At 56.3% G+C, this 22,505-nt stretch overlaps 2 protein-coding genes across 2 annotated transcripts; both read right to left on the reverse strand.

Annotated features, from left to right (window-relative positions):
• Positions 1–1,506: 1,506 nt before the first annotated feature.
• On the reverse strand, positions 1,507–9,339 carry DLL3 (delta like canonical Notch ligand 3). Its single transcript, XM_041745306.1, has 9 exons — positions 9,268–9,339; positions 8,873–9,154; positions 7,964–8,018; positions 6,657–6,899; positions 5,415–5,629; positions 4,288–4,510; positions 2,803–3,394; positions 2,511–2,595; positions 1,507–2,208 (listed from the first exon to the last, which is right to left on the reverse strand). Exons 1-9 carry the CDS (start codon positions 9,334–9,336, stop codon positions 2,203–2,205), a joined length of 1,770 nt encoding a protein of 589 aa, XP_041601240.1. The 5' UTR covers positions 9,337–9,339; the 3' UTR covers positions 1,507–2,202.
• Positions 9,340–13,785: 4,446 nt separating this feature from the next.
• On the reverse strand, positions 13,786–21,717 carry TIMM50 (translocase of inner mitochondrial membrane 50). The gene is made up of 11 exons (XM_041746591.1): positions 21,565–21,717; positions 20,542–20,701; positions 19,969–20,000; positions 19,720–19,741; positions 16,731–16,789; positions 16,520–16,639; positions 16,025–16,129; positions 15,832–15,930; positions 15,305–15,461; positions 14,850–14,956; positions 13,786–13,996 (listed from the first exon to the last, which is right to left on the reverse strand). Exons 1-11 carry the CDS (start codon positions 21,670–21,672, stop codon positions 13,895–13,897), a joined length of 1,071 nt encoding a protein of 356 aa, XP_041602525.1. The 5' UTR covers positions 21,673–21,717; the 3' UTR covers positions 13,786–13,894.
• Between the last annotated feature and the right edge of the window lie 788 nt (positions 21,718–22,505).

The following is a 22,505-nucleotide window of genomic DNA, read 5'->3' on the forward strand; positions in this document are numbered from 1 at the left end:
ATCTTAAAAAAAAAAAATTCCTACAAGCTCTTTAGCACAAAGGCATCATGCAGGATGACTGCGCCGCAAAGCCCACACTGTCTTTGCAGTAGTTACTTCCAACTTTCTGAGCCTAATTTTCTCTTCTGTAAAATGAAACTTTTTTTTTTTTTAAGATTTTATTCGGGGATACCTGGGTGGCTCAGTGGTTTAGCGCCTGCCTTTGGCCCAGGGCGTAATCCTGGAGTCCTGGGATCAAGTCCCACATGGGCCTCCCAGCATGGAGCCCGCTTCTCCCTCCTCCTGTGTCTCCCTCCTCCTGTGTCTCTCTCCGCCTCTCTAAATAAATAAATAAATAAATAAATAAATCTTAAAAAATAAATAAAAGATTTTATTCATTTATTCATTCAAGACACAGAGAGGCAGAGATATAGGCAGAGAGAGAAGCAGGCTCTCTTCTCCCTCCCTCCCTGAAGGGAGGCCAATGGGGGACTCATCCCTGGACTCCCAGCCCTGAGCCAAAGGCAGCAGCTCAACCACTGACCCACCCAGGCATCCCAAAATGGATTCTTTCCACTCTGACTGTTCTGTTGTGTTAAAAAAAAAAGAAAGCATAGGCTTGGGGAGCCTGGCTGGCTCAGTCAGTGGAACATGCAACATTTGATCTTGGGGCTGTGATTTCGAGCCCCACGCTGGATGTAGAGATTACTTAAAAAAATAATATCTTAAAAAAAAAAAAAGGAACAGGGATCCCTGGGTGGCTCAGCGGTTTGGCGCCTGCCTTTGGCCCAGGGCGCGATCCTGGAGTCCCGGGATTGAGTCCCGAGTCGGGCTCCCCGCATGGAGCCTGCTTCTTCCTCCTCCTGTATCTCTGCCTCTCTCTCTATCATGGATAACAAACAAACAAACAAATAAATAAAATGGGACACCTGGGTGGCTCAGTGATTAGGTGTCTGTCCTCCCCTCGAGGCGCGATCCCAGAGTTCTGGTATGAGTCCCACACTGGGCTCCCTGTGGGGAGCCTGCTTCTCCCTCTGCCTGTGTCTCTGCCTCTCTCTGTGTTTCTCATGTATAAATAAAATAGTAAAAAAAACAAAAACAAAAACAAAAACCCAGGCACAAAATGGCATCACTTAAGCTAAGTCACCAAACTGGGACTTAATACTTAATTGCAGTTTCAAGTTCACTCAAAAATATGTCTCAACAGGCCGGTCAGGAATTCTCTGGTCAGCACCAACGATGGAATCCATCACATGGACCCCTTCCATCCCCCCAAAAATGAGGTAACTCCCCAATAAGACTCCAGCCCTTCCTGAAGGTGACCTTCCCTGGAACAACCCTTCCTTTTCTTTTGCTCATTTTCTCATCCCACCCTCCTTCCTATAAAAACCTTCTATTTTATACAACTCCTCCCAGCTCCCCTCTACTCACCAGACAGGGTGCTGCCCAATTATGAATCACTTAATGAAGCCAATTAACTCTTCAAATTTATTGAGTTTTTGTTCTTGTAACAGTTGGTTTGCCGGCCCAATGCAATACCCAATGCAATACTCATATCTATTAACAAACCTAGAATTTGGGTAGAGGGAGGGACACTGCTTTACCCATCCATGTGCCCCACTTGATTTGGATAGGCTGACTGGCCTTACTTCCCACCACGCACTGGACAACCAAGCCTGGCCAATCGTAATAAACCTTTCTGCCTGGTCCCTAATCCTCCTGGTCCCTCAAGGCCATGTGACAAGCCAGAGCCAAAGGAAGCCTCATTTAAATCAACCAAGTTATTCCCAGACACAACTGGGGAAGAGGTACTGAAGGTACCTGAATGCAGGCCTGCTGAAGCCACCCCTACCACAAGATCTTTCATTTTTGTGAACTATTAAATCCTCCTACTTAAGCCACTCTGAGGTGTTTCTGCTCCCTCCAGCAAAGTCCTAGTCTTCTCAGGACACAGTGTCTCCCCCCTCCGTCCCAACACTAAGTCCAAAGCACTCAGCCCAAGGAGTCAAAGCTGATACAAAATATGAACCTTTATAGATGTCTCTGGAGAGATGGAGAGAGGAAAAAATAGGATTTAAATAACCATTATGTACAACGCCCCAAGGGAAAATTCTCCCGGCCACCCCTCCAGCTCCAAGGTGTCTGAGGCAGAGACTGGGCACCACCAGGTAAATAGAAAAATATCCAGGTTCTGTCTCCAGGCGCTGATGGAGAAGGGGCAGGTCAGGCCTAGAAATGAAATAAGTAGGAGGCATTAGAAAGGGCTGCCCCCGGGCCTCCTCTCCCGCCCCCCAGTGAGTGGGCTGCGGCTCTCCCCACCGAGACCTCTAGAAGCCCTTAGGGTCTTCCAAAGAGAAGAGGGAAGTAGCTCCAAAGGACAGCAAGAGGGTTGCAAGACATGCCTCAAGGACGTCCCAGACTCCACCCTCCTCATTCGTGCAGACCGGAGGAGAGGGGGGCTGGGGGAAGCGCAGGGGCTGCCTCCGCCCAGCGCCCCCAGAGTGTGCGGGGAAGGCAGAGGGGGTAGGTACCTCCCGGGCGTAGACGGAAGGGGCGGGTATGACGTAAATGGCACGCGAGCCTCCATCTTCAGGGTGACTCCAACCCTCGGGCTGGCTGCGGGAGGAAAAGCCTCAGGCCCAGGCCCTTCGTCTTCTCACGTCTGGGTTTGCCCCACCCGCCACGGAGAGGACCCGAAGCCAACTAGGGAGCTGCGGGAAGACGCACTCGGAAGAGGCCGGGAGCAGAGAAAAGGAGGGACCGCGCGGGAAGGCCTAACGAGGTCGGGGCTGACGAGGCAGCGGGAGACGCGCGGCCGCTCACCTCGGCCCCGCGGCCGCGCCGTCCTGCGCTCTGCGGTTGTTGAGGGCGTCGGGCGGCGCGTGCGCCGACGGCTCCGGGGTCCCCGCCAGCAGGCGGGGCCCAGCGTCCCGGCCCGGGCCGCGGCGCCGCAGGTGGACCAGCAGGAGCGCAGCGCCGGCCAGCCCCGCGGCCACCAGCAGTCCCAAAGCCGGGGGCAGAAGGGAGCGCCGCGGGTCCCCCGGCCGCAGGTCCGGCATCGCCGCGGGCAGCGCCCCCGCGCCGGCGTCCGCGCCGTCGGGGTGAACCGGGAACTCGCAGCGCGCGCCCATGTAGCCGGGCGCGCAGGCGCAGACGAGGCCGGAGAAGTGGGCGTAGCAGCGGCCGCCGTGGGCGCAGGGGCGCGCGGCGCACGGGTCGGCGCGCTCGCGGCAGTCGCGGCCGCCGAAGCCCAGCGCGCAGGAGCAGCGGCGCGCGCCGCCGCCCTCCAGGCACGTGCCGCCGTTGGCGCAGGCGCGGCCGGCGCAGTCGTCCAGGTCGTGCTCGCAGCGCGGCCCCGCGAAGCCGGCGCGGCAGCGGCAGCGCAGGGCGCGGCCCAGGTCCAGGCAGAGCCCGCCTGCGGGGAAGGGGCGTCAGCGGCGTCGGGGACCCTCGGCTCTGCCCGCCGGCCGCGGGGTCCCCGCCGCCGCCTCCAGGGCCAGCCCCTGGGAGTGGCCGGAGCGTAGGCCCGTCCAGTCTTGGATGGAGGCCGCGCTCCGATCTCCCTTTATCTCCCGCCGCCGGCCTTCTCACGTAGCGTCCCCGAACACGTCTGCAGCGCCGGCCCTGCCCGTGCCTTGTGCCCCTCACTCCTTTCCTCCCCTTCTTTTCACCGTGTCTCTTCCCCAGCTCAGCCTTCAGGTCTCTGCTCGGATGCCCCCTCCTCCAGGAAGCCTTCCGGACTCTCCATCCCAGCCCCGCGCTCCCCCGTCCTAACCCTGACGGCTCTGGGTTTCAAGGACAAGCGTGGCTTCTCCTCTGGGCTGGTACCCTCTGAGGGCGCGGCCAGAGCTGCCCGGGTCACTGCCGTGTCCCTAGTACCACTCAGCCCAGAGTGCACGCCCTCTGTCTTGGAGAGAATTATTATTATTATTATTATTATTATTATTATTATTATTATTATTATTATTATAAGAATGCACTGAGCTGGGGCCCCCGGGTGGCTCAGTCAGCTAAGTGTCAGCCTCTGGCTCAGGTCATGATCTCCGGGTCCTGGGATCTCTACACCCAACATGGGGCTTGAACTTACAGCCCTGAGATCAAGAATCACATGCTCTCCCGACTGAGCAGCCACGCGTCCCTGACTCAAGTATTTTTGAGATCGGGACACCACCTTGCCCAGAACAAACAGACTGGGCACAGAGAGTCCCTTTCCCGGGCCACGGCCAGACAAAGCACAGCCAGATTCCCACCCAGGACCGTGTGAGCCACTGACCATGCAGGGACCCCCACCCCGCCCCGCCCCCTCACCGTTCCGGCATGGCTTCAGGCTGCACCGGTCCACTCTCTTCTCACAGTTGGAGCCTTGGAATCCGGGCGGGCAGTGGCAGACGTAGGCAGAGTCAGGGTCTGCGCCTCCCACACACAGGCCACCATTGAAGCAAGGTCCATCCGCACACGTCACCCCGCTCACCTCACACCGCAATCCATAGAACCCGCGGGGACAGGCGCATTCGAAGGATCCTGGGGTCTCCTGGGTGGCAGCAAGGGGACTTCGGCACAGGGTCTCCTGGGAGCAAAATCCCATCTCCCCTCCTACCTTGGCCATGGAGGGCTGCTCCTGGTCCCGTCCTACCTCCCAGTCTTCAGGGGCCTCACCTGGGAAGTCCTCCTGAAATCACTGGGCGTTTCTGGATCTGCCCATCCAACCCCGCAGAGGGGAAGCTCTGGGGGCCCGGAGAGATCCCATTCCCTCCTCTACACTTTTGCCCACAGATGCTACCAGGCAGGTCTCCCCGATTCTGTCCGCATAGCCGCCTCCTACCTCCAGGTCCTAGCCCTAAGCCCACCTCCTCCACGAAGCCTTCTCTGGATCTCCCTTTCTCAGGCCTTCCCCCTAACCTGAACCCTGTTTCTCGCTGTCCCTTAGCGGCAGTGTCCGGGAGCCCACACTGGGCTCCACTTTATCCCAGTACACACCAGACTCATTCCCACCGCCACACTTTTGCTGACCCCAGGCCACTCACCTGGTCCACCCGCTCCACTGCCCCTCGGCCAAATTGGACTTCAGAAGCCCCAGCCCTGGGCCCGTCTCCAGGAAACCTTCTCTGATGCCCCCTCATCCTAAATTCCCACCCCCTCCCTTCCTTGCACCCTGAGTTGTCCTCAGGGTGCCCCCTCATTCCAGGGGCAGGGGGTGGGGGACAGTTGGTAGCCACACCCATATGCCCACCCCTTTAGGTGCCACCCACTGCATCGGCTCTTCCCAATCCCATTCCCTAATCCTACTTCAAGGCCCCAGATGAAGACTGGACACCTCCAGGCAGCCCTCCCCTGACAGCTGCCCCCAGCCCTCTCCAGGTTGTGATCTCAGGGAGCCCCAGACAGGGGGCCACCCGGAACTCCCTCAGGATGAGGTAGGAGGGGGTGATACTGACACTACAGCTGCCCCCGTTGGCACACGGGTTCCCGTCACAGGGCCCGGGCCTGGGTACAAGGCATCCGGTGGTGGCAGAGGACAGGCCCCTGGGAGTGTGGCAGCTGCTGGAGACTGGGATGGTGCAGAGGGGCCCAGTCCAGCCCTCCAGGCATCGACATTCATTGGGCTGCTCACAGAAGCCGTGGTCTGGACTGCAGCCCACTCGACATGCCGCTATGGGGGAAGGAGAGGCAGAGGGAAGAGTAATAGTGACGAGGGCAGCTCAGGAGGAAAGGAATCAGAGAAGTTTCTGAGCACTTTCTGTGCATTGCTTTGTTTCATCCTTGTGACAACAACACCCACCCCCGGGCTAGATGGTACTGTGACCCCCCAGTTTCCACACAGGGAAACTGAGGCCTAGAGAGGCAGATGGGAAGTGGCAGATGGAGGATGTGAACCCAGGCCACTGAGCTCCAGAGTCTGTGCTCTTGGAAGGAGAATGGAGTGGGGTCCCCAGGGTCTGAGCTTGGCGAGAGCAGAATGAGAGAAGGCGATGAGGGTTTGGGGAGCGGCCCCTGGCCTTTCAAGCAAAATGGGAGGGTGTTGGCTTAGGGCAGGTTTGGGAGCATCTGGATAAGCCTGGGAGTCCTAGGGGCTTCCGTGGGATTCAGAAGTTTGGGGGGCGGTCTGAGGTTCCAAGCTTTGGAAACCAATGATATCTGGCCTGCAAGTTGCAGAGAAGGAGGATAAAGATCCCTTGGCGGGGATAGGGGGTGGGGGGTGCGGGAAACTGCAGTTTCCAAAGCTCCTGGGTGGGGGTGAGAAGGGCCCCAGCATGAGAAGAGTTTAAAGGGTCCTAGCATCTGGAAAGGGCTGTGGTCCCCCGTTAGAGGAGGAACCCGGGGTGGGTCCCAGCATGGGAAATGGGTGTGAGGTTCCTAGAAAAGTGCCCTAGAAAGAGGGAAGGGGGCTGGAGTGCCCAGGCAGGGCTGGAGAGAAGTCTGGGCTCCTCAGTTTCCCCGAGGGGGCGGTAGCTGGACCGTGGGAGGGGGGTGAGGACGGCGCAGGGGTGAAGGGGGCTGGAGCGGGGCCTGGGGGGGCCTGGCCAGCAGGCAGCAGCTTTAGCTTCCCGGAGGGGGCGTCTGCGGACGCGGGCAGAGCACCCTGAGTCGGGGTACCCGGCTGCCTGCAGAGGTAAGCGGGCGGTGAGAGGCGGCCAAGGAAGGGCGGCAGGTGGGGGGCGCTGGGACGCAGCACTCACGCGTGGCCTCGCACTCGTCCTCGAGCGGCGCGCAGGGGCGCAGTCCCGGACCGCACCGCGAGGGGGCGCTGCGGGGGCGGCAGAGGCGCGCGCACGCGGCCCCGACGGCGGGCGGCTCGCAGCGCGCGCGGTACGAGAAGCGCAGCTCCCAGGCGCCTGCGCGCTGCACATCCCGGGCCCACGGGCCCCCGGCCGCCAGGCGGCGCCGTCCGGCCACGCGCGCCAGCAGGCTCCAGGCGGGCCCTGCGGGGACAAGGGAGCGGCTCTGGGGCGGCGGACTCGGGCGGTGCCCACGCAGCTTGCACTCTGCCCTCTCCCTGCCCCTCTCAGCGAGGCCCCGACAGTGCCCTGAGGATGGCGGCCACCCCTTGGCAAGGCCGCGACCTCCCATAACGATGTCGCCGTCCCACTGGGACCCTCTGGCCCCCTATGGCCATCGCGATAACAGTCCTCCCCCAGAAGCCGAAATACCCCCCACCTGCCCCAGAATCTTTTATATTAAAGTAGTAACGAGCCCCCTAAGACCCTGTGACATCCGAGATCTCTATGGCCAAGGGGCAACTCCAGTCCCTTGAAGGGAGGTCGTAACACACGCCCAAACCGTGCCTCGGATCTTCCTATATCAAAACGGTGACAGAGACCCCAATTACCAGACCACAAATTACCCTTCTTGTCTGAAGCCTCCGGATACCGAGAGTGGCACTTTGTCCCCAGCAAAGCTGTCACACCCCGACACTGTGCCACAGGAGCTTTCTGTGCCTCAATGGTCACAGACCTGGCTGTGAGCTGTACATGACACTCAAATCCCCTCAAATTAAGAATAAAACCACCCCATCTCCCTCCCTGAAACCTTTGCTCAATATTGTCTCTGGGGAACCTGCGAACATCCCACAGGGCTCCTGGGACCTCTACGTGGACGTCATGACAGCTTTGAAAAGAAAACAGAAGTAACGGACATTGTACCCCAGCTTATCAAACTCAGATGGTGACAGTGCCGACCTGTGAGGTGCTATATCCTGCTCTGGTGGCTTCGATTCCAAGATAGGAAGAGTGTCCTTTGCCTGGTATCAGGCCAGAGACTCCTACGTCCGGCACAAGGACACTTCTACACCGACATGCCTAGAGTCCTGGGGCTACCAACACCCAGCACCCCACTCCGGGAGCTGTGAGGACATCACAGATGGGCAATCCCGTGAATGCTCCACCCCACAGACGGCCACATGTCACTGTCGTGGACCTTACATCGGGCCCCAACTCCCTGGAGCCCCCACACTCCTCACTTCAGTCTGATGACTGAAGACACTCACCTCCAATCTGTTCTAACTCCTCTCTCCAGGTTTCGATGATAAGAGAGAAGGTGCCCTGGTTGGGTGAAGGAAGGAAGGAGAAGAAAGAACGGAAGACAGTGGTCAGGATGGGTGCTTGATGAAGGCCAGACTCTAGGGGTGGTCATCATTCCAGGGACCAGGCAGACAAGGGACAATTCCCAGAGGGGCTGGCTCGGGGAAGGAAGGACAGTGTGGGCTTCCTCTATTGAGCGCTTCCTGTGGGTAAACATTAAATTGGAGATACCTGGTTAAATCCCTCAAAGGGTTAAATCCCTTTGTAAGGTACCAGGATGATCCCATTTTACAGATGGGGAAACTGAGGCTGGGACAGGGAAAGCCACCTTGCCCAAAGGACAGGGGTCTAGAATTCAAGCAAAGTTCTGTTCACCTGTCTGCTTCTGGGGTTGGGAGATGGGAGGTAGGAATTTGGAAGTAGAAGTCATGAATATGGGCCCCAACTGGAAGATGTGAGAAGGGATAAGGTGAGAGGAGATTGGGGTCCCAAAGACAAGCTGTGGCAAGGTCCCTAAGTGCAGAGAGATCTAAAGATAAAGATAAGGGTTCCAGTGTTTCGGGACCCCCAGGGAACAGAGGAAGGGTTCTAAGAATTTGGGATTTACAGAGGGTGAGTTTGAGGTTCTGGGAACCTGGGGTCCCACGCATGCAGGGTGGGGGTCAGAACATTTGGGATCCCCAAAGTGGAAGCTGGAGTCAGAAATTTGGGGTGCCCTGTGGGTAGGGTTTACAGGTCTAAGAATGTACGATTCTAGATGATAGTTACTGGTTTGGGAATTTGGGGTCCCTGGGTGGGGGCAAAGTTGGGGCCATAGAAGTTGGAGGGTAGAAGGCCGGAGAGGTTGGGTAAGGCCCCCGGCACGGGGTTCTCACCGGCCAGGCTTCCCGGAAGGGCACGCGCATGAAGCCGTCGGGCAGCGGCAGGTCGGGCGCCGGGGCTCCGGGCTGCTGGGTGTAGACCGGTCCGCGCGCGCTCAGGGCCGCGCCCAGGGCGCACGGAGCCTCGGCGGCCTCCTCGGAGACCCCTGGCTTCAGGCAGACCCGAAAGAAGAGGCGGCACGGGCCCTGCGCGCTGCAGGGGGACCGCGGCGCCCCCGGGCCTGGTCCCGGCCCGAAAGAGTGGATCTGCAGCTCGAAGACGCCTGCCGGCCGGGCCTGGGGCCGCAAAGGGGCACAGGATGAGGAGGCGCGGGGCCCAGGCGTCCCGTCCGCCCCAAGACCCCTGGGTCGCACCCCTTCCCTTCCTCCCTTTCCACTCCTGCTCTGACCTGGGGAAGGAAAATAAGCGCCAGGATCACCGTCCGGGACAGGAGCTGGGGCATCTGCGGGCTGACCATGGCCTTTCGGGGGGTGCTGGAGCCGCAGCTGCTGGCTCCCCGGCCTTATATCGGAGGGGACGGCTCCGCCCCCTCGGGCAGCCGCCGGGCTCCGGGAGACCCTAGGGGAGGAGGTCGCAGGGGAAGGGGAGCGTGCTGGAGCCCCCGTGAGATTGTGATGTGGGCACAGGCAATGTCGTGCGTGGTGATCTCGTGTGGCTCTGGCACGACTGTGTGTGGCTGAGGCTGGGGTGCGGCCAGGGGGCCGGCGTGCGAGGTTATATATGATTTTAAGATCCGCGCCTGTGTGTGGGGTGAGCCGGCGCTCCTGCTGAGGCTGTGCCTGTGATCGTGTGTGCCTACACCGGTATGCGGTTAAGACGATTTGTGAGGTTGTAGGTCATTGTGTGTGTGTGGGGGGGGTGGGGTACGCGTGTGCACCTGCATGGGAGGATGGAGGCGTCCGTGACTTCAGGATTGTGTCACTTTGGGGGTCCTGGATGCTTCTCTGTGCGTGGGTGAGGAAGCCTGAGATCCTGGACCCCTGAGTGGAGTCATAGGAATCTCTAACTTGGTGGTCCGTGCAGGTACGTGTGTGTGTGTCGGGGTCTGTGTCAGCTGCGAATAACCGAGCGTGCGCGTGTGAAGATCAGGTGTGGGAGGTCCGTGGGCGTAGCCACGTGTGGATACGATGCAGATCAGGGGCTCTTTGTGGCCCTCGTGTGCGTGTGGACATGCGTGGTGCGTGCGCTCCCCGCCCGGAGACAAAGCCGCCGCTCGAAAGCCCGCACCGGGGCGGCGCGGGGCTGGGGGAGGCGCCCGGCCGGCGGCCCCAGCTGTATGTAAATGCCGCCATCTGCCGGGCGGCCGCCCCTCCCCCCGAGCCGCAGCTGGGCCGCCCGTTTGGCCTCCGGAAGGTGTGAGGAGCAAATGGGCAGGAAATTCCGTCTTCACAGACCAGGGGCGCCCCCAGCTCCCTCACAGTGGGGGGAGGGGGCACCCCCGGGCCAAGGCCAGCCAGGGCCGGGGCGGCGCAGATGCTCCGGCTTCTGGATCTTAGTCGCGCAGCGCCAGGTGCTGAGTAAAGCCCTTAGGTGACGCCAACTCCCTTTTTCGCCCCAGAGAAAACATTTTAATGCTTCGAGGCTAATAATTGTTGGGGGAAATGGGGTTCGGTTTACAGAGCTCTTCAGGATGGTCACTAGGGTACAGCCCGGCTGACCCCGGAGGGGGCCGGCGCTCAGCCAGCTTTAATGAAGGAGAGTTAGAGCCCCCTCTTAGGATGCTGGGCTGGCTCCCTCTGGAGCCAGAGGCTCTGGATCTCGAGGTTGGGAATTCAAGCCCCACACTGGGTGGAGAGATTACTTAAAAACCGTTTTTAAAAGATTTTTTAAAATTTTATTTATTTATTCATGAGAGACACAGAGAGAGAGAGAGGCAGAGACAGGGCAGAGGGAGAAGCAGGCTCCATTCACGAAGCCCGATGTGGGATTCGATCCCAGGTCTCTGGGATCATGCCCGGAGCCAAAGGCAGACGCTCAACCGCTGAGCCACCCCGGTGTCCCAAGATTTATTTATTTTACAGAGAGAGGGCGAGTGGTCGGGAGGGGGCGGGGAGGGGAGTGTGGGGGAGGAAAGGGAGAGAAGCAGACTCTCCGCTGAGCGCAGAGCCCAGTGCAGGGGATGCAGGGCTCCACCAGCCAGCGCTCCATCCCACAGGCCCTGAAAGCAGGACCTGAGCTGAAATCAAGAGTCAGATGCTCAACCAAGTGAGCCATCCAGGCACCACAAAAATAAAATCTTAAAAAAAAAAAAAAATTTCCTCTTAATCCTGAGGACTGGAGTCATGGAAGGTCTGCTCAGAGGCTGGGGAGGGCCATGGTCACTGTATGGACGCCCCCAGCCTCTGTCTTCGCATAGGTCTTCCACTCCCTCCTCTGTTGAATTCTGTTCTCAGCAGAGTTCCTCCTCCTGCAGGCACTTCCTTGACATTCACCAAGGTGGCAGGTACCTCCTCTGAGTCCCACAGCCCCCCAGTTCCTCCCAGCCATGACCCTTCTGGCATATGGGGTCTAAGGCTAAATCTGACCGTGGACCCTCTCCTGCGGACTCTTGCAAGGCTCCCCAGTGCCTTCAAAATACACTCTGAGGGGTGTCTGGGTGGCTCAGTCAGTAAAGTGTCCCACTCTCAATTTCAGCTCAGGTCTTGATCTCAGGTTGTGAGTTCAAGTCCTGCATTGGGCTCCACACTTGAGTGTGGAACCTACAAAGAAAAAGAGAAGAAAGGAAGGAAAACATACACTCCAGGACCCTAAGTTTGACACTTGTGGCCCTCCGTCCACATCCCCCTACCCTAACTGGCTCTGTGGCCCAAAGCAGAGCCACACCCCTGAGCCAACTACCAGGAGGCAAAGTAGGCCCTGTACTGGAATAGATGGAGGAGTGAGCTTCCCATCACAGGAGACATTCAAATAGATTTTGGACAATCTTTAGAACCTGCTGTGGGAGAAGGTAAAGTCCTGCCTTGGGTAGTAACTTGGGAAGATAACAGATTCCAGGTCTGAGATAGCTTAAACATTTTCAAGGTCACAGAAATAGCCAGGCTTTATTGAAGGTTTGTGCCAGACATGATGGGATTTCAGGTGATTCTGTCACGTGTATGGAGTACACTGGAGGAGAGTTTCCTGAGTGTCTTTGGCTATGGAGGACTTTTCCTTACAGGCCGATCTTAGGGCCAGATAGGCCACACTGAGGTGACATGTGAGCAAGACCTGAGGTGGGGGAAGAGGGGCAGTGATATGGATCCTGGGAAAATATTCCTGCCAGTACAGCAAGTGCAAAGGCCCCGAGGTGACTGTGCCTGACACGCTCAGAGATCCTCATTTCATTATGGTCAAATGCACCCTCCAAAGAGGCCTTGACTATTCCATTTGGTCTAAATCAGCACAAGTCCCCAAACCACTCTATCTACTTTCCATACTTTATTTTTCTTACTGCATTTATTACCTTGAGAAATATCTTACCATTGTCTCCTCCTCGAGGTGAGAGCTTTTTACCTAATTTGCTCACTGATGCACCCTACTGCCTAGAACAAGGCCAGGCACTCAGGACTTAGGAGTGAATGGACGAGAGAGGTACTATCATTAATCTCTGATGAATGAGTAAACCAAGACCCCTAAAACCTAGCCCCAGGTATAGATAGTAGACCTTGGGGCTGGGAAGTTAGGCAAATTTTAACTTCTTTGTAGACATCAGTAAGGTTTTAAAAAAATCTAGAGTTCAAAGGCTCCATCAATCTGGCCCACAAAGTTACATTTTAATTATTATAGCAACACCAAAATATTTAGCTGGTCCTGACACTAAGTGCTGGCTGGAGGAGAGGCTGGGCCAGCCGGGTGTGGGGGCCGTCAAGCTGGTCCAGGATGCTGCAGTCTGTGAAGAGCCAGTGTGGTCACCTGGTAAGAAGGCTCACCGCCTGAGCACGGGCTGTCCTGTTTACCCCTCACAGCTGCTCCAAGATCAGTCCTCCCATCACCCCCATTTGTGAGATGAGGAGGCAGAGGCAGAAGGTACACAGCTACCATCCGGGTGCCTCCATGGAGTGCCTCCCTCAGCCCTCAAGCCTAGCCTACGAGGCAGGTACTGTTAACATTGTAGACGGGGAAATGGAGGCACGTGAGGTGAAGTAACCTGCTCAAGACCATGGTAGACAGAAGTGGTGAAGTTGGGACTTGAACTTGGACAGTCCGGATCCCATACCGTGGAGTGCCACGCAACTGTGCTGTCCACGTCAGGAGCCAGGACCCACGCATGGCTGCTTAAGTTAAAGTTAATTGAAATGATACAGAAACTCCAGTCCTCAGTATCATGATGCCGTATGACCACTGGCTGCTGGACTGGATCAGTCTCACAGAAAACGCCACCATTCAGGGCTACGACAGTCTGCCTGTCCTAGTTAGGACCCAACATTTAAAAATTGGGAGACTTAATATAAAAACCCCAAATTAAAAAAACAAAAAACAAAAAACAAAAACAACCTCTGGCTTCTGTTGAAAAAGCTGATCAAGCAACTCCAGGCCCACCTTCCCACAGGGCCACAGCTGGCAGAGGGGGTAACAGCTGTCCTCTGGTCCCCCCCAGAACCCCAAGGAGCCCAGGCTTCGCGCTTGTACACAACACCCTGGCAGTGACCTGGCTCTAAATCCCCAGTGTTGACCTCTCTTCCCTTTTCCATAGATGAGGACTCACAGGGTCAAAGAGTGAGAAGTACTTTTTGAGGTCACACTGCACACAAGCCATGGCTAGAAGGACCTGGGTTTGCGGATTCCCAGGCCAGGGTTCAAAACCAATCCTGATCCATCAAACAACCGACACTGTGCTTGGCAGCCAATTAGGCACTGTGGGACAATGTCCCAAGAGTCCCGGACCTCACCCCGATGCCCCCATCTGGAGACTCTCCGGACACAGGAGTGTGGCATCTGGGATGGACTTTATTGGATGTGGCTGCCCAAGCCATGATCTGGGAGCACTGGGGCCTCGGGCCCAGGACCCAGGCAGTGAGTCTGAAGAGGCTCAGAAGTCAGGGCTGTTTGGAGCGAGGCCATAAGCGGTTGGTAAGAGAGCCAAAGAAGAGGTTCTGCTTGCTGGATTTGGAGAGCTCAGCCAGGCGCTGCTGTTCTTCCTGGGGTGAAAGACAGGGAGGAGGGTCAGCCCGGGCTGGGTATTCTAGACTCCCTCCTCCAAGGGGCCATCTTCCTTAAACCTCTGCCCAGCCCTAAACCCCTTCCCCAAGCTCCTAGAATGCCAGCCCAGACACAGGAGCCCAGATTCAAGTCCTGGTACTGTCATGATCCCCCTCTCCTGAACCCCGGGAACCTACCCCAGATCCTTTTTACCGTAAACATAGATGCTGGTGAGACCCCAGGCTCTTCATCAGACTATACTGTTCTGGTCTCTGAGCCCCAGTGTCCAGCCCTCAGCCAAAGGACCCCAGTTTGAATGTTGGGGGAATCCCAGGCCCAAATCTCCAAAGACTCATCCTTTGGGCACTCAGGAGCTCCAGCCCTACTCGCAGGCATCTAACCCAGAATCTGGTCAACCTCAATTTAGACCCCAGAGGATTTCTCTCCCAGGCTCAATCCATATTCTCAGCCTCATTTCCAAATTACCAGGATCACACTGAGAACACCGGAACTCCTTGCCCTGTCCCTTGGGCCAAGTGTCCAGGGATCCCCATTCTCCAGGCCTGACCCAAACCTCCTGTCCACACAAAACCTGGGCCCTCATATCTGCTTGAAATCATCACGGACTACACCTCTCCAAGATCCATGCTTGGCTTTCCTGCCTCCTGCTCTCAAAGCAGGCTGTGGAAATCGACCACCTCCTTCCCCATTACAAGAGCCCTACAGGACAGTTGTGTGGAAGACCAGGTCCTTGGTCAAGGTCTTGCAGCCAGAGCAGAGACAGGCTGCTCTAGGGGCCCTCCCTTGGGAACTGACGTGATGACCCCACCCATCTGCAGTCTGAGCACCCACCTGCTCTAGCCGGCTCTGCCGCTGTTTGAAAGCCTCCAGTGGGTCATCCTCCAGGGCATAATGTTCTAACACGGTCCTGACATCCTCCACTCGGTTCAGCGCAATGGCTGTGGGCACAGTAGGTAGGGGTCAGGCAGGTAGAAAGGCCCCAGGGAAGCAGAGCCCACGAGGGTAAAGGTCAGACCCTGGGGCTGGTCAGAGCTACCTCGAACATTTCTTAACACGCTAAAAGGGCTCCCCTGGACATCCCCCCAAGAATCCCCTAAATATTCCAGAGCACCCCAAACATTCTCAGAAACTTCTAAAGACTGCAGGATGCTTGTGAATCTCTCATATCTCAAGTACCCAATTTTACATGTGGGTGGGGGGAGGCAGCCAGAATTAAGCATCTATTATTCCTCTTGAGACTCAAGGGCTCCAAGGCCAGTAGCCAGGAGGTCAGGGATTAGCCTCACTCTTAAGGAAGGCAGACAGGTCCAACAAGACCCGGTCATCAGAGTTGCCGTCCCAGGGCCGCAGGGCGACGCCATTGTAGGGCTGGAGGCGAAAAGCTTCCTTCTTGCAGTCCACAACTACTACGCGGGCAGGGTCCCGATTCAGACATGAAATATCCTGCAAGTACACACAGGCCCAGAGTCTCGTGTAAGCTACTACAATTACAATCCCAAAGACACTCAGCTCCACACAGCGACAACAGACAGCTTCCAAACCTCATATCCCTCCATTACCCCCAACTGTCTTCTTTGGAGAGCCTTCATTTCCCCCCACTCCCATCCCCAGATACCCAGGAAGGGAGAAGAACCTAGGAGCCCAGCCTGTGCTGAGGGCAGGCTAAAGTCCTGTCAGAATCAGATCTGGGGCAGAAGAAGGGTTGAGGCTGGGGTCAGAGCTGAGGTCTCTTTTCTTTTCCTCAGAAGGCGTCAGTACCCCACCCCCCAAGTCCCAGAGGACCACCTATGCCCCGCCCCCCCAACCATGACACCTTAACATGGTGCCCATCCATGTATCTTGTGGCATCCCGGAACAGGCGGTAGGAGATGAAGCCATGAGGGTCCACGCTGTCGATGAGTGGGAATGCAGTCTGGGGGTGGGATGGGAGACACAAGATCAGGGTGAGCCTGACCCTCTGGATCTCCTCCCACACCGACCATCCCTCCCCTGTCCCGGGGCCTTACCATGCCAGTCTCTGATGTAAAGATGACGATTTCATACAAAGGGGCAAGCTGCTGGAATAAAGTTTCGATGCCTGGACGCTTCTTAAACCTCCAGCCGGTGGCCAGCTGGGGAGGCAGGAAGGACAGTGGAGTCAATGAGGACAGTGAAACGCCAAGACTCAGAAACCCCAAAGAGAACAAAGCCCCAGCCAGGGGATCCCCAGAACTAGAGTGCTCTCCCCCATCTTTGTAGCTCCGGGTGGGGGGTGCTCAGAAGCATATGGCTGTGACTGAGGGTCTAGGAGTCTGGAGGGTGTAGCACATATTGTGTGCTCAGCCACACTCACAACAACCCACAGGGTGGGCAGTCTCACAGCTGAGAAAACCAGTGAGAGACGCCCCCTCCCCACATCACACGATGGATCTGGCTCCAGAATCTCTGCTCTCAACTGTATTGAGATCTGGCCACCCATGTCTATCTAGTGTCCCCAGCCCGCTGCCTTCCCCAGGACACACCGACCACTCAGGGTGCAAGAGGACGCCTGTGAGCTCCAAGACCAGCGTGTAGGGCGGCTGGTAGTACGGCTCCTTTAGAGGGTCTGGGAGGAGGCAGGGACTGGTGGGCTCGATGATCATCTGTGGGGACAGGGACGGAATGGGAGCACTCAGACAAGGAGGCAGGGGCTGGGGCTGGAGGGTGGGGACTTGACTCAGAGTTCCTGCTCACCTGTCTGTAGTCTTTGAAATATTTGTATGTGCGGCGCAACTGCTGTACCAGAATTGGATCTAGGAGGATACAGGGGCACAAAGGGATTCCAAGATGAGCCACTGCTCAACCTCCCCAACAAACCAGGGGTTTATTTACCTACCAAACACAAACAAGTCTATACACCCACTTGGTTTGAAAGAGCTCATTTCTAAGTCAAAAAGTAGAAGGCAGGGACATAACCGCCAGGCAGGAGTAGATACTTTTATTCACCTGCCCAATTCTAATGTGAATACTTCTACTCACACACCACCCCAGATATAAAACAGAATGTTTATGCATACATGTAACTCTGCTGACGTTATACCACCGTGTTCAGTCCGTTTTGAACCACTAGGCTTCTTCTACATCTGTCTGTTAAAGCTAATATGCTAAGTCTACTGAAACCATGCTAAATGCACATATACACTTACATACTCTTAATCTAGTGGTTCTCAACTCGGAGGAATCTGGTCCGGTATCTTCCAGGGACTCGAGGCAATGTTTGAAGACACATGTGATGGCCACGATACTGGCAAATAGTGGACTGAGGCCTACCATGCTGCTCAACACCCTCCAATGCACCCACCACTTCCCACAACAATGCACTACCTGCTTCAAAGTACCAACAGGGGGACGGACGCCTGGGTGGCTCAGTGGTTGAGCATCTGCCTTTAGCTCAGGGTGTGATCTCGTAGTGCCAGGATTGAGTTCCACATCAGGCTCCCTGCATGGAGCCTGCTTCTCCCTCTGCCTATGTCTCTGTCTCTCTCATGAATAAATAAATACGATCTTTAAAACAAAACAAAACATGGGACACCTGGGTGGCTCAGCAGTTGAGCATCTGCCTTCGACCCAGGGCATGATCCTGGAGTCCCAGGATCGAGTCCCACACTGGGATCCCTGCATGGAGCCTGCTTCTCTCTGCCTGTGTCTCTGTCTCTCTCTCTCTGTGTGTCTCTCATGAATATATAAATAAAGTCTTTGGGATCCCTGGGTGGCGCAGCGGTTTAGTGCCTGCCTTTGGCCCAGGGCGCGATCCTGGAGACCCGGGATTGAATCCTACGTCGGGCTCCCGGTGCATGGAGCCTGCTTCTCCCTCTGCCTATGTCTCTGCCTCTCTCTCTCTCTCTTTCTCTGTGTGTGTGTGTGTGTGTGTGTGACTATCATAAATAAATAATAAAAAAAATCTTTAAAAAAAAAATAAAGTCTTTAAAAAAATAAAAATAAAATAAAATAAACAAAACAAAGTACCAGTGGGGCCAAGGTTGAAAAATCCTGGCTTAAATGAATATACTGGGACAGCCCAGGTGGCTCAGTGATTTGATGTTCCCTTTGGCCCTGGACATAATCCTGGAGACCCGGATCAAGTCCCACGTCGGGCTCCCTGCATGGAGCCTGCTCCTCCCTCTGCCTGTGTCTCTGCCTCTTTCTATATGTCTCTCATGAATAAATACATAAAATCTTAAAAATAAATAAATAAAAATAAACTGGGTTCAGTATATTCATTTTTTTAATGTTGTTTATTTATCCACGAGAGACACAGGCAGAGGGAGAAGCAGGCTCCATGCAGGAAGCCCGACGCGGGACTCGATCCTGGGTCTCTAGGATCACACCCCGGCCCGAAGGTGGCGCCAAACCGCTGAGCCACCCGGGCTGCCCTGAATCCAGTTTAAAGCAGGAAGTTTATCTGACTGCCTGCTTCATTAGGTACTTTTAGTTTAGTTAAACCACTGCCTATGTAAGGGCTTGCCTTTTCAAAACCAAAATGTTGATGGGACACCTGGGTGGCTCAGCGGTTGAGCATTTGCCTTTGGCTCAGGGAGTGATCCAAGTCCCAGGATTGAGTCCCACATTGGGCTCCCTGCAAGGAGCCTGCTTCTCCCTCTGCCTGTGTCTCTGCCTCTCTTTCTGTGTCTCTCATGAATAAAAAAAACAAAACCAAAACAAACAAAACCCAAAATGTTGAATCTAGTTATGCTAGCAAACACACACATTTTAAACCTGCAGGTTTACCCACTCTATCTATCTATCTATCTATCTATCTATCTATCTATCTATCTATCTATCATTTTTACCTGCCCAATTTAAATCAGTATGTTGATTTATTTAAATCAGGAATAGGTAAAATCTTAAAAAAAAAAATCAATATGGGATGCCTGAGTGGCTCAGCGGTTGAGTGTCTGCCTTTGGCTCAGGGCATTATCCCCGGATCCGGGATGGAGTCCTGCATTGGGCCCCCTGCATGGAGCCTGGTTCTATCTCTGCCTCTCTCTCTCTCTCATAAGTGGATAGATAAAATCTTAAAAAAAAATAAAAATAAAAATAAACTAGGAAGATTACCCGGTTAAAACACCATTACTTACCCACCTGGCCAGCTTAACTAACCAATGTATTAACATTTGCAAACTTCCCCAGCACGAACAGGTGGCTTTCTGGACCTACCAATTGTATTTTTCTCTGGGGAAGGGTCAGGTGTGACAGAACTGACAACTACTCTCTACTTATCTAACTTGCCAGAAACTCTCTCCCAAAAGCTGGTTAACTAAAAGGGAGGGAGGAAAGACATTGTTTTGGAAATGAGCCTGATGGGGTGGGGGGCTTAGGGGGAAAGAGGAGGCCCTCAGAAAGAGGAGGGGATTAAGGGCTGCAGCCGCTCAGATCTAAGGCACAGGAAGCCATGCGTCTGGTGGTAGACAGGCCCCCCTCTCTCCAAGCACTCCTACCGGTGGACTCCCCTCCCCCATCTCTCCCTGACCATCTGCTCCTGGGCCAGTGAAGAAGACTGAAGAGGACTTCGGCTTTGTAATGCCCCTCCCCCCAAAGCCATCCAGCTGCTGACTCCCCCCCCCCCCACCAAAGAAAGGAGGAGGGGTGGGGGGCACCAGAAGGGAAGGGTAACATCCCTATAAGTTGCAGGATGGGGAGGTTCAGCAGGGGGACCTCAGAACCTGTGGCTGTTTTTACTCACCATTGTCGAATTCATCAGGAATCTGGAAAGTGGAGACAAAAATGTACGGTTTGGGATGGCAGAGGATGAAACTCATCAAACCCAAAAAAGGAATATCCAGGGCCCTGGGAGTTGTAGGCAAAGGTCCCTGGAAGGGAGAGGCTCATCCTGAGACCAGCAATGAGCCTGAGCAGACCAAAGGGGAAAAGACCCACAGGATGGGACCCCTGGCAAGGCTTAGGGTCCCATCTGGGTCTCTCTCCTCCTCACCTTGGCACCAGTTTCATCCACAGAGTTGTTTCCTGTAAAGGAGACAGGAAGGAATGAGAGAAATTGAGGCCCAGTCTCCTGAGTCTTGAGGAAGGAAGAGGGCAGGGGGCCTGGATTCCTGGGTCTGAGGGAAGAAGGAAGAGGCATGGTCTCCAGAGGTCAAGAGAGGATGGGGCCGGTAGTCAGGATCCTGGGTTTCCAAGAGAAGAGGGACTGAGACAGGGTCTCCTCAGTCTCTGAAGGAGGAAGGGACTACGGGGAGGGCTGGAGTTTTGGGGGCTGCAGGAAGAGGTAGCTTAGGAGGCTGCTCCAGGCCTCTCCTTCCCCATCTTCCCCTCTTCCAAATGACTCTCTGTATCCTAGTGCAGAACCAACTAAGAGTTCAACCTTGAGCAAAGTGGGCAGGGGGAGAAGAAAGGTCTCCCATTTCCAAGGCTGATGTTCTAGTTGGCTGCCTTAAGGAGGGAGGAGCCAGGGAATGAAGATGGGCCAAACTCTTAAGAGAAAGGGGAGAGGTTCTGCAGAAGAGAGAGTCAAGGGAACAAAATTGGGAAACAGGCATATGTCCCTCACCAAAGATATAGACGACGCTCACAGTCCCACCGGCCCCGAGCAGCCCAGCCAGCCAGAGTGCGACTTTTTTGGCGTAGCTGGGACCCTCTGTGCCCCGCTGCTGCTGCTGTGGCCCCTGAGCCTGGGCCTTGGTGCCCGAGCGGCTCCCAATTTCCGTGGCCTGCAATTGAGAGGAGGTAGATTAGCCGAAAGAGAAGTGAGAAAGGTCAGGATGATTCTGGCACCCTGGTCAGAGAAGAATCAAGGTTGGGAGCCAGGAAGCAGACACCCACATAGCCTCAGGGTGTTGCTTCTCTGCACAGGCAACCAGGGGATTGGGTTTCTTAGAATAGTCAAGAACTTGACTGTCCTGGGCCAGGTGCCCAAGGGTTGATAGGCTGGGCGCCCAGGATCCCGCAGGGCAGGGAAATGAAGTCAGGGAGCCTGGCTGAATGCCGGGAGCAAGGTGATGGAGAGCACAAAAGTGGATTGGACGGGTAGTTAAGTCATGCAGATGCCCGGGGCTCACAGCAGTGGGGTACCGAGGGGAAGGGTTGGGAGTGGGGACAGAGCGGCCATCGCTTGCCTGGGGAAGTAAGGGCACGGAGTGAGGTCGGAAAGGCCGGATCTCCGTCAGTGTGCAGGCAGGTTGAATCAAAAGCCCGGGCATGGACCTCATCATCACCGCCACCACCGCGGGGACAGTACCCCCAGGCCAGTCTGGGACCCCAGCATCCCGGGCCCCTCCCCGCCAAGCATTACCTGAGAGGTCACCGAGATGGGAAACAGGTGACCTCCCTTCCCCCGGTACCCACGTGGGGTCCAGAGGAGGTGGCGTTCAGAGGACGCACTTCGGCCCCCAGGATCTAGCTCGGGGGCGCAAGCGCTGCCCACCCGGGAGGCAGGGAAGCGCCCCGAAACGCGGGCGGCGTTCCATTCAGCATCCTAAGGTGCTGCGTCCCAGAACCCTCGCGCGGCGCGGGCCGCCCAGAACTTCAGGAAGGGGCACCCCCCGCACTCGCGGGCCACCTGAATCCGGCTCACCTGGTCCGGGGTCCGGGTCGGCGGCGTCGCCAGCCTCGCGCACAGCCCCCGCGCGCCGCGCCGCAGCTCGCTCCGCAAGCGCAAGGCCAGCGCCGCCGAGGCCGCCATCTTGCGCTGACGCCACGAGGCCCCGCCCACTCGTTCTCGTCGCCCGGGCCGGGCCGCGGCCTGGGCCAATGGGGGCTCGGGGGTGGGGCGGGCGGACGGGAGCCCGAGAAGGACAAAGGGCTGCGGAGCAGAGCTGCCCGCGTCCTCGCTTCGGGTTGACCCGGCGCGCCGCCGTCAGGCGTTCCGCCGACCCCATGCCTCCCCGCCCCTGCAGCGGCGCGGAGCGGCTCACGCAGGGCCGGGGGCAAGGCTGAGGCCGCCGCGTAGGACCCTGTGGCTGCGGATCGCGTCCTGAGAGCAAAGCAGCGAGCTAGTTCGTTTCGCCCACGTGGTCCGCCCAGGAAGCGGGCTGAAAGCCAGCCCTCCAAACCCTTCCTCCTGAGGAGCCTGGAGGCCGAGTCTCTCCCGACCTCGCGGCCCTTTCTTGCCCCTCCTCCCCTGAGCTGCTCTAGGAAGGGTCTGGAAAGCCAGCGCTTTCAAGCGAAGGCTAGGCCAAAGGAGCAGCGGCTGCCTCCCCGGGTTGGGGCTTATCGAGACAGAAATCCATGAGTAAGGGGTGACAGGTGGCCGCGAAGACTCTCCCTCCTTACTTTAAAAGGAAGGGAAGTCTCATACTGCTTATGGGAACTTTGAAAGCATGGAAAATCACCATGTTACATTTAGGGCACGGACTGGGGTTGCTGTTTAAAGCTCTCTCTCCTACGTACTGTACTACGTACTGCCAAGCTGGGTGGTGGGTGAGGCATGGATGTTCTAGGGGTTGTAATATCTTTTCGAATATTTAAAAAAAATTTTTTTAAAGATTTTATTTATTCATGACACACACACAGAGA

The sequence above is a fragment of the Vulpes lagopus genome, chromosome 2 (genome assembly GCF_018345385.1).
Source record: "Vulpes lagopus strain Blue_001 chromosome 2, ASM1834538v1, whole genome shotgun sequence".
NCBI lineage: Eukaryota > Metazoa > Chordata > Mammalia > Carnivora > Canidae > Vulpes > Vulpes lagopus.

Excerpts from the sequence above, each read along its gene's own strand:
- TIMM50 (XM_041746591.1), bottom strand. The coding sequence starts at position 21,672 with ATGGCGGCCTCGGCGGCGCTGGCCTTGCGCTTGCGGAGCGAGCTGCGG. Across the intron at positions 14,957-15,304 it reads CCTGTCTGCCTTCCTTAAGA|CCATTGCGCTGAACCGAGTG; the intron begins GTGAGGCTAATC and ends CTGTGCCCACAG. Across the intron at positions 13,997-14,849 it reads GGCAGAGCCGGCTAGAGCAG|GAAGAACAGCAGCGCCTGGC; the intron begins GTGGGTGCTCAG and ends CTTTCACCCCAG.
- DLL3 (XM_041745306.1), bottom strand. The coding sequence starts at position 9,336 with ATGGTCAGCCCGCAGATGCCCCAGCTCCTGTCCCGGACGGTGATCCTG. Across the intron at positions 8,019-8,872 it reads CCTTCCGGGAAGCCTGGCCG|GGCACCTTCTCTCTTATCAT; the intron begins GTGAGAACCCCG and ends TCACCCAACCAG. Across the intron at positions 6,900-7,963 it reads GGAGTTAGAACAGATTGGAG|GGCCCGCCTGGAGCCTGCTG; the intron begins GTGAGTGTCTTC and ends TTGTCCCCGCAG.